Raw genomic sequence first — 14,384 nt, forward strand, 5'->3', positions numbered from 1 at the left:
AGGAGTAACAGAGAAATTTGGTGGGCACACACAGATTCTCATTTGAACTGCCTGGCCTTGTCACCAACTCAAGTATCCACGTGAAATCTAACCCAAAACACTTTCCCATGCAAACTTCACAACATTATTAAAGAAAAATTCCAGAGAATATTCCCTTAGTCTTTCCTGGAAAAATTACTATTGCAGAAGGTTTTGGGTTTGAATAGCACTGAAAACAATTCTTTTAAGTCCTGTAATACTTACCCACGTTTTGGATTGACAGCGATAGCTGCTGGTTGATCCAACAGAGAAAAAATAAGCCATTTTCTGTACCGTCCATCTAATTTTGCCACCTCTATGCGATTAGTCCCTGCATCAGTCCAGTAAAGATGTCTGAATTATGTAAGACACAAAACATTCCAAAAGTAAATAGTTTACACTTGGAAGAGGAATAAAAAAAAAATTTAAGAAGAAACAATATATATAACCCAAGCAAAATTCATATAATGAAACTGCACTGATTACATCCAAACTTGTTCAGTTTGGAATATACAGGCCCTAAATACAGGTGAGTTTAGCAAAAGAGATCTATTGGTTCACCAGTTTTTCCCTCTGACAAAGTTTCTGCAGCTGCTTCTGTTACCTGTCAAATAATCTTCACTGAAGGGATACTGAAAACTTTTATTGTTACTTTTAAGCAGAAGAGGTGCCTAATAAGCATGTTTAAAGACTCTGCTCTCCAGGACGATGAGGTTCATTACCAGTAAAAATTTATTTACCATGTAATTTTTGCAGCAGCTCTGAAGGTGTCCGGCTTATTAGTTCACAGCTCCTCTCTAGATTTTTGTCTTATGACAAAGATACTAATAAATAAATTGGTACCGCATCAGATGCAAATGCTTTTAGTCCTAATAAACAGGGCACTCAGTCTAATCTTCCTTGAATTTTGTTTATCTTTATCATCATGGCTTTATTATATTTTTGAGCCTAGATAATAAACATTATTATGCACTCACTAATCACACAGTGCCTCCTGATTGAATAAATTATCTGATAACTGGCTTGGGAATATGTGCAGAAAATTAAATGTGGTTTTTAAAATAAGTTTCAACATGATCTGAAATCAGTGTAACACTATGTTTGAAGTGCTGAAGGTGCCAGCCTCACCAGGGTGATAGATACCCTTTATCCTTGCTCTCATGACCATTTAGATTTATGAATAGAAACTCAGATACTCCCTTTTGCCCTCAGAGACATTTGGTTTTCTAGGTGGCCTCCAGCTGATGATGCAAACAGCAAAATACTCTGAAGACTATCCCAGACCTTAATATATCTTTCTCACATTTTAAAACTGCTGGAAGAAAAGAGCGAATTTTTCACTTCTTTTTTGCTATCATGATTTATACCAGGGACATCCAAAATCTGGCAACAGCGTTCAGAAGCTTGACTCATGTGTGTCCATTCAGCTTCAAACAGAATCATAGACTACGCAGACTACATTTCATAGTGCCTATCTACAAGCATCAGGATCCTCTCAACATTATAGCAAATGAACTTCAGCTATGTCTGTCCACCACATCCTTTAAAAGTTACATTGCAAATAAATGATGCCATCAACATCAGAGTCAAACTCCCAAAAGTCATGCCTAACTTTCTCCCAGCTCTTTCCCGAGGTAGTAAATATAAGAAGTGATCTAATATTTCTATGATTAAGTTAAAAAAATTACCATGCTTTAGCCTAAAAAAATCCACAGCCAATAAAATGGAGAAAAGCTCTGTATAAGAACACGATTACAAAAATGTAACTACTTTCTGAGGAAACACATCTATTCATCAAACTTCAGAGCTGTTTCTGTTTTGGGGTTGCTCATATAGTACAAGGTTGGTAAGAAAGGAGCAAAGATAAATTACATTGTGGATTGGGGAGGTTTCCCTTCCAAGAGCAGAAAAAGCTTGTTCCCTGGAGCTTACCTAAGTCATTGAAGAAGAATCCATCTGACATGAAGGCTGATGTATGAGCACTTTACTGCTGCACAACTGATCTGCCAGTTGTAGAGTAAGGCAAGTTTCCTCAGAAAATATGTGATGCAGTCAGCTGCATGCATGGGACCTATTAACCTGCTGCCTGGGCAAGGACACCTTACTGAACTACCTTCACACTAGACATCTTTGGAGACAGTTCATAAGGAAGAAAAAAGTGGATTTTGCACTGCCCAATCAAATCCTTGACACATTAAATGTACAGCATTTTTCTAGCTTTTCAGTGTACTTACCTTCCAACCCAGTCAACAGCCAACCCATCAGGACTAACTATGTATTTGAGATTTAAGTCAACTTCCTTTGTAGGATTGTTCCTACTGCTGTCAAATGTGGGCAGATAAGCACGTTTGATGGCTCCAAACTCAGAACCCTGTCCCAGAATGCTGAAGTACACAATACCTTCAAAAAAGATGACAAATGTCTAGTTAATTCCATATTTGTTGAAAATTCTAATCTTTCTGAGGCTCTTATGTGAAGTTACCAGACCCATTTATTTATGAATAACAGAGTCGTTCCTTCATTTAAATTACGTTGTGTTAGTGTGTAAAGTTTTAAGCCATCCATCAAATATAAGATCCACATCTAAAGTCATCTTGATCTAGATTACCAAGAAATATTATGTATCACATTTTTCAACAGTAAAGGATATTAGTTCTGAAGCCTTTACATATGATTTTGAGAGTAATTTAGAGTCTCATAACCTAAGGAGCAAGTATGGTCCAGGACAGTGGCCCTGGGAAAATGGCAAAGAAAGAGAACCTGAGGAAGAGCCAAAAAATATAAGCTAATACAGGGATCTAGTAGCCATTCCTGCTTAGTATAAGGATTAGTTCTGGCAAGACTTGAGCAAGGTTTGGGGATTTGAAAAGGTAAAAGAAAAGAAGGGGTTAATTTATAATAATCCTCTGTTGCAGCATAATCCTAAAGAGCTACAATTTCATAGCTAAACTCACACTGAAACGAAAGGAAAACCAGAGCAAAATGTATCTAAACTAAATTAAATCATCAAAGGAAACCACACTGATGTTGCAGAATGAGTAGAGGGGAGGGGTAGATTCAACCAAGACCTGGCCAGTTAATCTAATTTAATTTTGACTTCCAGTGTAAATCAAACACCTACACTGCAGAAATGCATCTTTTTAAACCAACCACTGCATGGTTGAGTATTAACATACTCACTCAGGCCTATCCCTTCAGGGTCCCAATCATAATCCAGAGCTTGGATGCGCTCCTGATTATCGATATAGTCAGAGTACTGTTCTGATGAGATATTGTACCTTCGAATCCGCACATTATCCGGCAGCAGTAACAATGGAGGATTACCTGGGAAATGATCATGAATTTATTTTCATGTATTTCTCATTTTAGAAGAAGCAGAAGAAAGTCACTTCTAGTCAAGCCTAAACTGGGATTTTCACAAGTCCTATCTGGACAAGAAGAACACAAGGCCACTTCTAAAGCTTCAGAGCTATTCAAACTTCTTGGCTTTGCAAAATTTATTAAAAGCTATTGAAATGCTTAACAGTGAGGATAGTATTATTCTTTTCACCATAGATCTTTTGCAGAGATAATCATTAAGGGATTATTCCTTAAAAATTCTTAAACATTACATTGTTGGCATATCATCACTTTACATTTCAAAAATAGATTGCCACTACACACTATGCGCTTCCACTTTCCTCCCTCTAAGTACAGGAAACAATTTTGAAAGTACAAATAAAGTGCCAGTACCCTATGACATGACCTGTCTTGAGTTGTTCTACCTGAAAGTCTTTAAATCTTAATGTCTCCATATTCAGATGAATGTTCTCCTGCCCACAGTTTAATTTGGAGTTAGCCTAATAATGTCCCGCCAGGCCCTCACTTATGAGGGCTGTGAGTTTGTACTGCAAAGCGTGGCAGAATTCCAGGCATACATAGAAGTAGAACTTCAGGCACAACAAATTTCATTATGTAACCAGCTACAACCATATTATCTTCCATCATTTGGCCTTGAAAACCTGGTGTGCCTAGATGTTTCCTGAATAAATCCTATGAAGGAAGGTTTCAAAGAACTAGATTTCTGACACAGGCATATAAAGAGGCAGCCAGGCAGAAACTCAGGTGCAAATGTCCTTTTGCATTTCCAGCCTCATGCTCAGCAGTAAATATTTGCTGAATTAGGCCCCCGGACAGGAAAGCTGGAGACATTGTTTTCTCATAGCATTTTTCATAATACAAATAATTTTTAAGTTTCAAAATCTCCAGTAGCATGCAGGTTTGGTCACAGGCAGTATGTTCTGAAGATTTTACTATTTCACTAGGCACACCATATTTCTATCATTTATCTGTTAAAGCTGTTAAAGTCTAAATACTTTTCTAAATACAGTATTGTTTCTGTTTTATATAACATTGTCACTTTTTTCCTATCACCTCTTTATTTTTATTATTACTATTCTATTACTATTATTTTCTGAATCAACTCTACCTATTCAAAGACTGCCACACACTGTAGTCATTGCACTGAGGTATGATAAAAAGCCAACGATTGATGTTAAACATTGGCCAAAGTCCTTCTATTTGTGTGCATCAATCCATGAACAATGAATGGCAATCTGTCATCAAACTGCCTTTGATTTGTACCAGCTTAATGCAATTTTTTCTGGTGCATTATTTTGTTGAGAAAACCTTAACTTCAGGAACAGGCAACATTAATTTCCTTCTGATGACAACCACAGGATAACCGGTTTTTGTCTGCAGAAAACTTCAGGAGAAAGGAAGGCAGGTATCCAAATCAAGGTATTATTTGCAATGTTTACAAGTGGAAGGAGAGATGAGCACTTTTTTTCCTGATTATGCAATAGTTGGAACACACAGATGCTACTATCTTACAGAAAAAGGATTGGTTTTCATTATCCCCTTCCTATAAAAGAGAGGATTATACTCATTAAGTTGCTATATTCCACTTGTTCTTTACAGGTAGTAATCTTGCTATCAGTTAACATACCATTAGCTGCACACTGCTTCCCTTGTTGATCACCCACAGACCTGAAGCCATCTGCACAGAAACATTCATAGCTTCCTTTGGAATTCTTGCAGTCCTGGGTGCATGTTCCAAAGATCTCACACTCGTTGATATCTAAACACAAGTAGAGAAAAGATTCCTAGAGCTTTCTTTCTTGTTTAGCCTGAAGGAGGCTCAGGGGGGACCTCATCACTCTCCACAACCACCTGAGAGGAAGTTGTAGTGGGGTGGGAGCCGGTCTCCTCTACATACCTGCAGTGAGAGGACCAGAGCAAATGGCCTTAAACTGAGAGAGGAGAATAAATGGCCTTAAGCTGAGACAGGAGAGACTCAGATTAGATATTAGAAAATTTTTACTGTTAGGGTGGGTCAGGCACTGGAATAGGTTGCCCAGGGAGGTTGTGGAGTCACCATCCCCGGAGGTGTTTAGGAGGCATCTGGATCAAACTCCATCAAATTTCTGTCCCTTGGATTGCAAAGATAGGACAGAACCTATATGCTGTAGAGCAAAAACATGTATCTACAGCCACCAAAAGCTTAAAACAAGTCTGAACTGTGGAGCCAGTTCTTTGTTGAATGAGGCCTTTGTGTTAGAAAACATGATTCAGCAGCAAAACTTTTCAGGAAACATCTGCTAAATGTATAAAAACGCTGTTAGGATGTGAAAATGGATGGTCACAATAGAATCACGAAGTGACAGGTCACAGAACACTTATCAGTGAGAAGACATTTATAAGATTGAAAATACCATCACAGGAGTTTCGGTTAGTTTCACTGGCCTTGTACCCTGGCCTACAGGAACAGATAAAGCCTCCTTCATTCAGGTTGGTACAATTATGTTCACAGATATTTTCCGCACAAGTTCGCTCTGTTCCAGGATCTGGGAAAAAAAAAAAGAAAGTATATTATGCAATTATAACCAAAAAATGAAGTGATATGGGGAAGGTATAACAATTTTTACTGTAATTGAAAATAGTTTTCAAGTAGACAAAGTTAGCTTTCTTTCCTTTTTTCTAACTAAAATTAGAAGAGAATGGTAACCACTGGTCAAGAGGGCTGTCAACTAAGAAGCAGTGAACAGGGTCAGGATAAAGAGCCATAATCATTAAAGCTCACCTTCCATAACAGAAATTACATTCTACATTACCACCAATCTGCAGCAACTGCAGAATTTCTTGTTCATGCCATACCTAACCTAAAGTCAGCACGGGTCATTGCACAGAATGCACTGCCCTTTCAAACATGCCTATAATGGAAAAGCCAAGTCAGCGATAATAGATAGTCTGTAACAGATAATGAAAATGATACTCTTCCCAAAGTACATGTAGAATTCTATTGATTCTGACATACTGTATATATGCACAAAATACTTGAGTATTTTTACTGAATACTTTGAGTATCTGTTATATAAGCAGAAAAGATAAATAATATGTTCAATGACAGATCATGAAGAAAAGATACAGATGTACAGCAAAAACATTACATTAAGCTGATTATCTCCTTTATACATTCACATTCCACTGCTGACTAATTTAAGTTTAAACAGCTCAATTTCACATATATGTGTAGAAGCATAAATTACTTGTACACATATACACATATATATAGTGTTTTTTCTACAGCAGGTATTTGAAGTTGGGAAGGCTCTGAATGTTACCATCTGACCTGCATTCACATCCACCCCCAAACAGTACAGTGCTGACTGCCAGAAGGTGTCTGTTTCACAGCATTTATACTTTTATATTTTCCTCAAGTCATTGCATTAGGTTACATTACCTAAAGACCATTGGGATGGTAAGTGAAACAGAAAAACCAGCTGCTTCAAAATAGACTGTGCTATAGGTTTCCAAGTTATTTGTGTTCTGCAAGTCTGCTGGATTGCAAATCACCCATGCAGCATTTGGCACACTTTCACTTGAAGCCATCACAGCCTGACAAATTGAAATTGCAAGTACATGCTCATATTTTCGTTGTGCACATTGATATAAAAAGTTAGGAGTTTTTGTTTCCAGATTCCATGGAATAATCTCTCTTCCTTCAAAGCTCAAGTCAAAGCTTTTGCGTCTAAATGGTTGCTAGTAAATTTATAATACACAGTTAATAAAAGCTGTACAGGGCATTCAAGAAGGCAGTCAGGCCAATGACTGCCTGTCCTTATAGAATTCTGTGGTTATGTCTTTAAAAAGGAAATAGCATCTCAATATACTTTTAACAGGGCTAGAGCAATGTATAGCAGTTCAGAGTCTCCCATGAATAATTCCACAGGTTGGCCTATTGCAATTATGATTGAAACAGCTGGATGTTCTTGCCTCTGTAATATAATTCATTTTAAAACAAGATCAAAAAAAAAGATAAACTCCTTTTTTTTTGGTGATACATAAATACCCTAAGCCTAAAAAAGACTGTTCAGAGAACTGATTTTCATAGAATCATACAACCATCTAGGTTGGAAAAGACCTTTAAGATCACCAAGTTGTACCATAAACCTAACACTGCTAAGCCCCACTAAACCATGGCCCTAAGTGCCACATTTACATATTTTTGTACAGTCATGTACAAAATAATGAAAACAAAAAAGAATTAAACCAGAATGAATTAAAATAATGAAAGAATGAAAATAGAAAAAGATTAAAACCAGAAAATATTATCATTGGGTAATCCTAGCACAGGCTAATCAAAAAAAAAAAAATTAAATAATTCACATAGGCTAATTAAAAAGGAATACTTCTTAGTATGCTGTTCAAGAAGATGTATTGTTATCAGTTTCAGAAATTTTTATTTCAATAGCATTGCAATTTTATGTTCTACTGATATTATTACTTACTGCAGCCCATTTCATCAAAATGGTCTCCACAGTCATCATAATTGTCACAGACATAATGCAGAGGAATGCAATTTCCATTATTGCATTTGAATTCTTCAGTTGTACACGGTCTTGGTGTCGGTTCTCTACCTACAGCCAAGAAGAGAAACTTTTCTCTGTCACAGTTTCAGCTACAAAGTACCAAGAGACAGCACTATTCCACATTGCTAATGGGGAAGCTGATACAATCTGGTAAAACAATGATTAGAGTGACTTTGAAAGGCTGTAGTAAAGCTAAAACCATAACAAGGACATAAACCTCCTGACTTCTAGTCACATTCCTGAACTGAAAGAAGTTCCACTATTTTATTAAAAAGACAGAAGGAAAATTCTTCTTTTTAATAGTTGATTAAACTTTCTTTTAAATAATGCAAGCCTATTAATATCCTTTAGTGATATACTTCATACATCTACTGGAGACTTCAAGAGACTACTGAGATACTAGTAATCTATTAACTTCTAGAATTTTGTGCCATAAAGTCAGCAAATAATATCATTAACCAACTAAGAATATGATTAAACTTGATAATGTAAAAATCAACATAGTCAATGAGAACTACATAAGATATCTGAGGGCAAAAACCAATTGAATATTAACAGAGCTTCTGCAGAGTGTGGACCTAAATATCAACACTATTAATATGTGCACAACAGTGCCACAAATTCAGAAGTAGCCATTCCTTTATTTTATCCATCCCATCCTAATTTTATGATACAGCCAGACTTTTTCTTCTTCCTCATTTTAAGTGGAGTTCATAGTAAGATGATAAAATTTAGCTGCTGGCTCATATTAAAATACAATATTGTTTTGAAAATCATTATCTTTACTTTTCAGACAAATGTTTGCAGATTTTTGCTACTTGTACAGAGACCCATAAGTACTTAGTACCAATAACCATAGTTTAAATTATTTCATACCACTGCTTTCATAGTTTATGTTTAATTTTGACATTTCTTTGGTATTAAATATTAATCACATCACAATTACTGAATTTGATGCTCAATTTTGTGTAAACATACAGTGTTCCTCTTTCTCATCACTTCCATCTCCACAGTCATCCTCCTGGTTGCACAGCTCATGACTGTATATACAGCGATTGTTTTCACATCGGAAGCGGAACGGAGATTCACAAGCAATATCCACTGAAATCAGAGATCAAGTCAATCACACTTTGATACTTGATGCCATTGAGACACAAATTATTTCAGTCACTTTTATCTGGTAACATTTATATGCTTTGTATATTTCAAAAGGTGAGAAGGCATTCAGACCCAAAAGGATATTTTCTTTTGGTGACTGTATGTTAGGATATTACACATTTTTTTGTCAGAAGACAGTACATCATCTTTGGCCAAAGGCATATTCTCTACTACATATAACACTGAAGTTTCTAGATTTGTTCATGAAGTATAGTGACTGAAAATCCAACATGCTATTAGTGGCTATATAGTGTACAACTGACAAAACCTGTTCAAGTAGCACTTCCAATAACTAATTGTTAGAGCTGAAGTCAGGACTTCTCAACCATACTTACAAAGACACCGTGACAATACCAATAGCTTTAAAAGCTCAGCACCTTTGAGAATATACATCATCTGAATTAATCTTTAATTTCAAATTGATGTTCTTATTTTAGATAACCAACTGCAAAATGCTGTGTCCTTATCTCTTTGCTATGCTTCTCCCTACTTTTATAACCACATATACAAATATCTGCAAAGCAGTGAGAAACACATTGTTGGAGGATGAAGTGAACTTGCATATGAAGTTCTCATCCCGAAAAATCAAAATTTATTTTTTAATTGTTCTGTCTATTGTAGGTAGATTTATTCAGCGTATTGTTCATTTTAGTATAATTTCTCTCTCTTACAGCAAAGGTGAAGTTCTTCGTCAGAGTCATCTCCACAGTCATTATCACCATCACATTTCCAGTATGGCTGGATACAGACGTGGTTTTTACATTCAAACAGCATGGGCGGACAGTATGTACCATTAGGGTACCGTGTTGCTGAAGAAAGGAAAATGATTATGACATTTGCATTTACAATAAAAATGTTATGTTTTCCTGAAAAATATTCAGCCCAGTCCTATGTTATTTTTAAAAACCCCTCTCTCCATAATAGGAGATACTACATGAGGCACTGCAAAGATGTACAGCAACAACAGACTGCAAGGACTGAGGACTTCTTGGTAGCAATAATGTAATTAACTCAGGTTTAAATAAATAGTGAAACAACATAAGTTACAGAAGTTTTTGAAAATAAATTTTAACTTAACAAATGCTACATGAATTTGTTCCTGACAAATCTAGTTCAGTAATAAAGGTAACTAACATCACTGGCACAAAATGTGAATGACTGAAAAAGTACCTAAGATATCCAATTCCAAAAGGACTCATGTTGGTATAGAAAAAAACCCCACCCAGATTCTGTAAAAACTGTGAAAGAAACTGAACTAAAGGAAAGAAAACAATATGATTCTACCAACCTATATAAATAAACCATACCCTTGCTCTTTCAAGGGCTTCTCATACACTTTTTCCTCCCTTTAAGAACAGCCAAATGTTGCGTAACTCAGGTTCTGAAAGACAACTATTGTGATGTACATTCCAGGATGCTGTTACCATCAGAAAAATACAGATAGTAGTGTGCAGATGCCCCTTCTTACTTGAAGCACCCGTGTTAAAATGTAAAGATGCACAGAAGTGCCATGATACCAACATAGAGTTCTCTCAAGTATTGAAGCCTAAAATCATGTGAATATATAAGTCAGAACCAATACTTCAGTATCACCTAAAAAGCTGATGTCAGTCAATGCAGATAGAGCAGAGAGGTGATATTTTCATTCCAACTGTGAACAGTACTTTCTGGTTTAACAGATGGAGCTGGAGCTCCATGCAAGCTACAGATATTTTTTCACAGTAGATTAATATACAGAAGGAAAACAGAAATGGAGAAGTATTTTATTTCCTTGGCTTCACTGATACTTTGGGAAACTTTACAGAAATTTGGGTATTATAAAGAAAAATCTCATTACAGAACCTTATTAGAATTTGGTACAACTGAAACAGTTTGGATCTTGCAGTGTCCATGGGATGGTCAAAAATTTTAATTTGATCACACATGTATCTTCTCCTGGACCTTGTAAACACATTCATTTCCTACCATTAGGAATGTGTTTACAACTAGTATAAGAGAGGGCAACCTATTATTATATCAAAAAGCTGATTCAAAATATTATACTTATCCTGAATTTTTACTGACATCGTTGAATGCTGCATAATTCTATACCTCTAAGGAGTCATCTCACTTAAAGATAGACAAAAGTGCAAATCTTTTTGGAAGTGAGCACAATGAGCACCAACTGCAAAGTTTGAAACTCACGACAAGTTGCTTCATCAGAGAAATCAAGGCAGTCTGCATTTCCATCACATCTGAAGCGTTCTGCAACACAGTGTCCACTATCACACTGGAAATAACCTGGGTGGCAGGTCCTCAGCTCTGAAAAGATTCAGAAGTAACTTTTGATATGTCTTCTTCTCCAAATCCAGATGTTGTTTTTGAAAACAACATTCTAAAAAATGCTGCAAAACTCCAGACCACTAAAACTGTAGTATCCTCTACTTTTGGTGGAAGGACTAAAGTGATCTGGTGAACATTACTTCATTAAAGATGCTTCCCATAAAAGATTATTTGGCAGAATAATTTATCACACTAGAAACGAGGGTATGAATATGTAAGAGAGTACACACCACAGTCACGTTCATCTGAATTGTCTTCACAGTCATCATCGTGGTCACAGATCCACCGGGAAGGGATGCAGCGCAGATTGTCACACCGGTATTCACTTTCTGTGCATTCGCGAGGACCTTCATTTAAAACGAATACACAAATATGAAAAGTTTCCCAGATGCACAGTTAAACATCCACACTTGTCTCACTAAACCAGACAAATGTAATGTGGGCAGATAATGTGGTAAAATCCTTAAAACTAAATGATGTTAAAACAGCGTTCTCCTCCAATACTCTTTAAATATGTTACACATTCTATGTCCCCCTTGACTTAGAAAAAAGGAAATTCATTGTGGACTTTGTTTCATCACAGAATTATACAGGAGTTTTTAATACAAATTCGAAAAAAAAAATCCACTGTCATTGTTTAAGAAACTATATAATACTACATTTGCATATAGGACAGAATTCAAATGTCACAGTGGAAAACAGGAATTTGTGTTATTGTGATGACTGGATTTATCACTGTTTTTATGTAACCAGGATGCATCCTTGTGATATCAGTGCAGTATCAGCAAATAAAAGGCTACAGTGTAAAATAACAGAATGGTTGCAGTTGAGAGCTGTCTGCCTTATTCTCATCAGAAATACAAGGATAGTTAAGTCAAAAGCAGGACTGTGTCATTACAGCTGAAAAAGAACTCACTGCAGTTGTGCTCATCAGAGTTATCTCCACAGTCATTCTCTCCATCACACTTCCAGCGCAGTGGGATACATCGATGATTGTCACAACGGAAATCTCCAAAAGGATTGCAAGTCATCTCCTCTGTAATGTAGACAGTTTGCCAACAAAACAGCACACATTAGCACAGTCTTTGGATAAGACAGAATGTGCACAGATTATAACTGAAGTAGACAGAAATCTCTGCACCACAAACTGGGCCAAGTAATAGAGAAGTGATTAAGAAATGGCTGAAATTACATCGAACTGAGACGGAAGCACAAAGAGAAACTCAGTACTGTCAAAGGAGGGCATCTTGACATCATGGTGTGCTACATTTTCAAGTGTTTTCTGATTCTGCTACAGTGATCCAGTGATCTTTGTGTATAACTGTATAAGTGAGTGGTTTCAACACAAATCCAAAAGGTACTGTTATATTTCCCACACTGATGGTTTCACCAGCACAGGAGGTAAGTTACATAAATGTAGAAAACACTGGCAGTTTTAATACTTTTAATAGTTCAGCTCATGCACCAGTATTTCTTTTTCATTTGATGACGTATCAGGCAAAATAATTAAATCATGATCTTCAGAGCTCATAAACATGTGAGCTGCACAATGCATTGCTGCACAGAGAATTTCACCTGAAGACAAATAACTAGCAGAGCAATTAAGTGATACCAAACAAAAGAGGCCCAGGTACATTATTATTGAAGACTTTCAGAAAATCAAGGTGTTTGCAAATTGGATAAATATTTTAGGTACAAAGTTATGTTGAAATGACCTTCTCCAAACTCACCACAGCCTTGTTCATCACTGTTGTCTCTGCAGTCATCATTCCCATTGCACACTGCCCACAATGGTATGCAACGGTAGTTGCTTCTACAGCTGAATTGTGTGTGATTGTCACATCGATAGGCAGGTCCCACTGAAAGAGGCATTTGTCAATGTTAGTTGAGTTACTTAGCCATTAAACTGTCCTTGCTATTCTGCCTTTCAAAACCTGTTTTGAGTTATAGTCAATTTTTTCAACTAAAAAGAGCTCTCTGCTAACTTCAGTGTTGTAAAAGAAAAAGCATTAAATGTATTGATTTTACTATCTTCTCCAATCTATGCTGCTTGTATTCTGCATATGCTACAAACCCATCAGAGGTTCAAAGCACACACATAGTCTTTTCCCCTGACTATTTAGATCTGGTAACAATGGCAATAGCCCCAAATCTGGAAGCTAGAGGAGGTGGCTTGTCCTCAGGTGGCAAAACTTGGTCACAAGTTCTTCAAGATGGTCAGTGGTTCAGAGAGACATGCTAGAGCACATTGGAAAATCCTGGCATCAAGACAGTCAAAGTGAGATGCTGCTAGTTTTTGATAGTCTGACCAGCATAAATAAGATTTATCTTCTTCCAGAATGAGTAAATAGGAAATTATCACACAGTTTGTGATAATTTCTATCACACAAATGCTATCACACAGAGTGTTTTCTAACTCTTTACTACATGTATGCAATTAGCTTGCAGAAAATTCCTTTCCAATAAACTTTCAGTCTCAGGAAAATCAAGTAATGTGGTTTACTCTGCTTTTGGTGCACTCAGAGTTCACAGATTATTCTGAGTTGGAAGGGACCCACAAGGATCATCAGGTCCAACTCCTAAGTGAATGGCCCACAGCTGTGTGCTTACTGCATTCGTGGAATGGCTCATCAGAGTTATCACCACAATCATCATCCACATCACACTTCCAGGACAGCGGGATGCAGCGGCCATTGTCACATTTAAATTGGCCTGGAGGACAGGTTCTACTTGCACAGTGAGTACTATCTTCATCTGAGTTGTCACCACAGTCATCCTCTCTGTCACACTGCCAGGCTTCTGGGATACATCGCTTATTGGCACACTGCCACTGATGAGTTTCACACTGGTGATTAGCTGGGAGAATACAAATCAGCTGTTAGGATACCAAAAGTTATAGGAATGGTCTGCTGCTGTGATATCTATTGAGTCACTATCATGTTTACACCAAAAGTTAAAAAGAAAGCCAGTAAAAAT

At 36.7% G+C, this 14,384-nt stretch overlaps 1 protein-coding gene across 2 annotated transcripts in view; it reads right to left on the reverse strand.

Moving 5' to 3' along the window:
• LRP2 (LDL receptor related protein 2) overlaps positions 1 to 14,384 on the reverse strand; it is a 117,266-nt gene that overhangs the window by 12,621 nt on the left and 90,261 nt on the right. For both annotated transcript variants that reach the window (XM_018072612.2, XM_025895066.2), the window contains 13 exons: positions 14,019 to 14,264; positions 13,139 to 13,267; positions 12,325 to 12,444; positions 11,639 to 11,755; positions 11,271 to 11,387; positions 9,758 to 9,895; positions 8,907 to 9,029; positions 7,848 to 7,976; positions 5,772 to 5,903; positions 5,006 to 5,137; positions 3,199 to 3,342; positions 2,253 to 2,418; positions 244 to 372 (listed from right to left, as the gene is read on the reverse strand). In XM_018072612.2, coding sequence (XP_017928101.1) covers positions 244 to 372; positions 2,253 to 2,418; positions 3,199 to 3,342; positions 5,006 to 5,137; positions 5,772 to 5,903; positions 7,848 to 7,976; positions 8,907 to 9,029; positions 9,758 to 9,895; positions 11,271 to 11,387; positions 11,639 to 11,755; positions 12,325 to 12,444; positions 13,139 to 13,267; positions 14,019 to 14,264 — 1,822 coding nt within the window. The remainder of the gene's footprint in view (positions 1 to 243; positions 373 to 2,252; positions 2,419 to 3,198; positions 3,343 to 5,005; positions 5,138 to 5,771; positions 5,904 to 7,847; positions 7,977 to 8,906; positions 9,030 to 9,757; positions 9,896 to 11,270; positions 11,388 to 11,638; positions 11,756 to 12,324; positions 12,445 to 13,138; positions 13,268 to 14,018; positions 14,265 to 14,384) is intronic.

This window comes from Manacus vitellinus, unplaced genomic scaffold (assembly GCF_001715985.3).
Source record: "Manacus vitellinus isolate BGI_N305 unplaced genomic scaffold, ASM171598v3 scaffold_22_pilon, whole genome shotgun sequence".
NCBI classification, from domain to species: domain Eukaryota; kingdom Metazoa; phylum Chordata; class Aves; order Passeriformes; family Pipridae; genus Manacus; species Manacus vitellinus.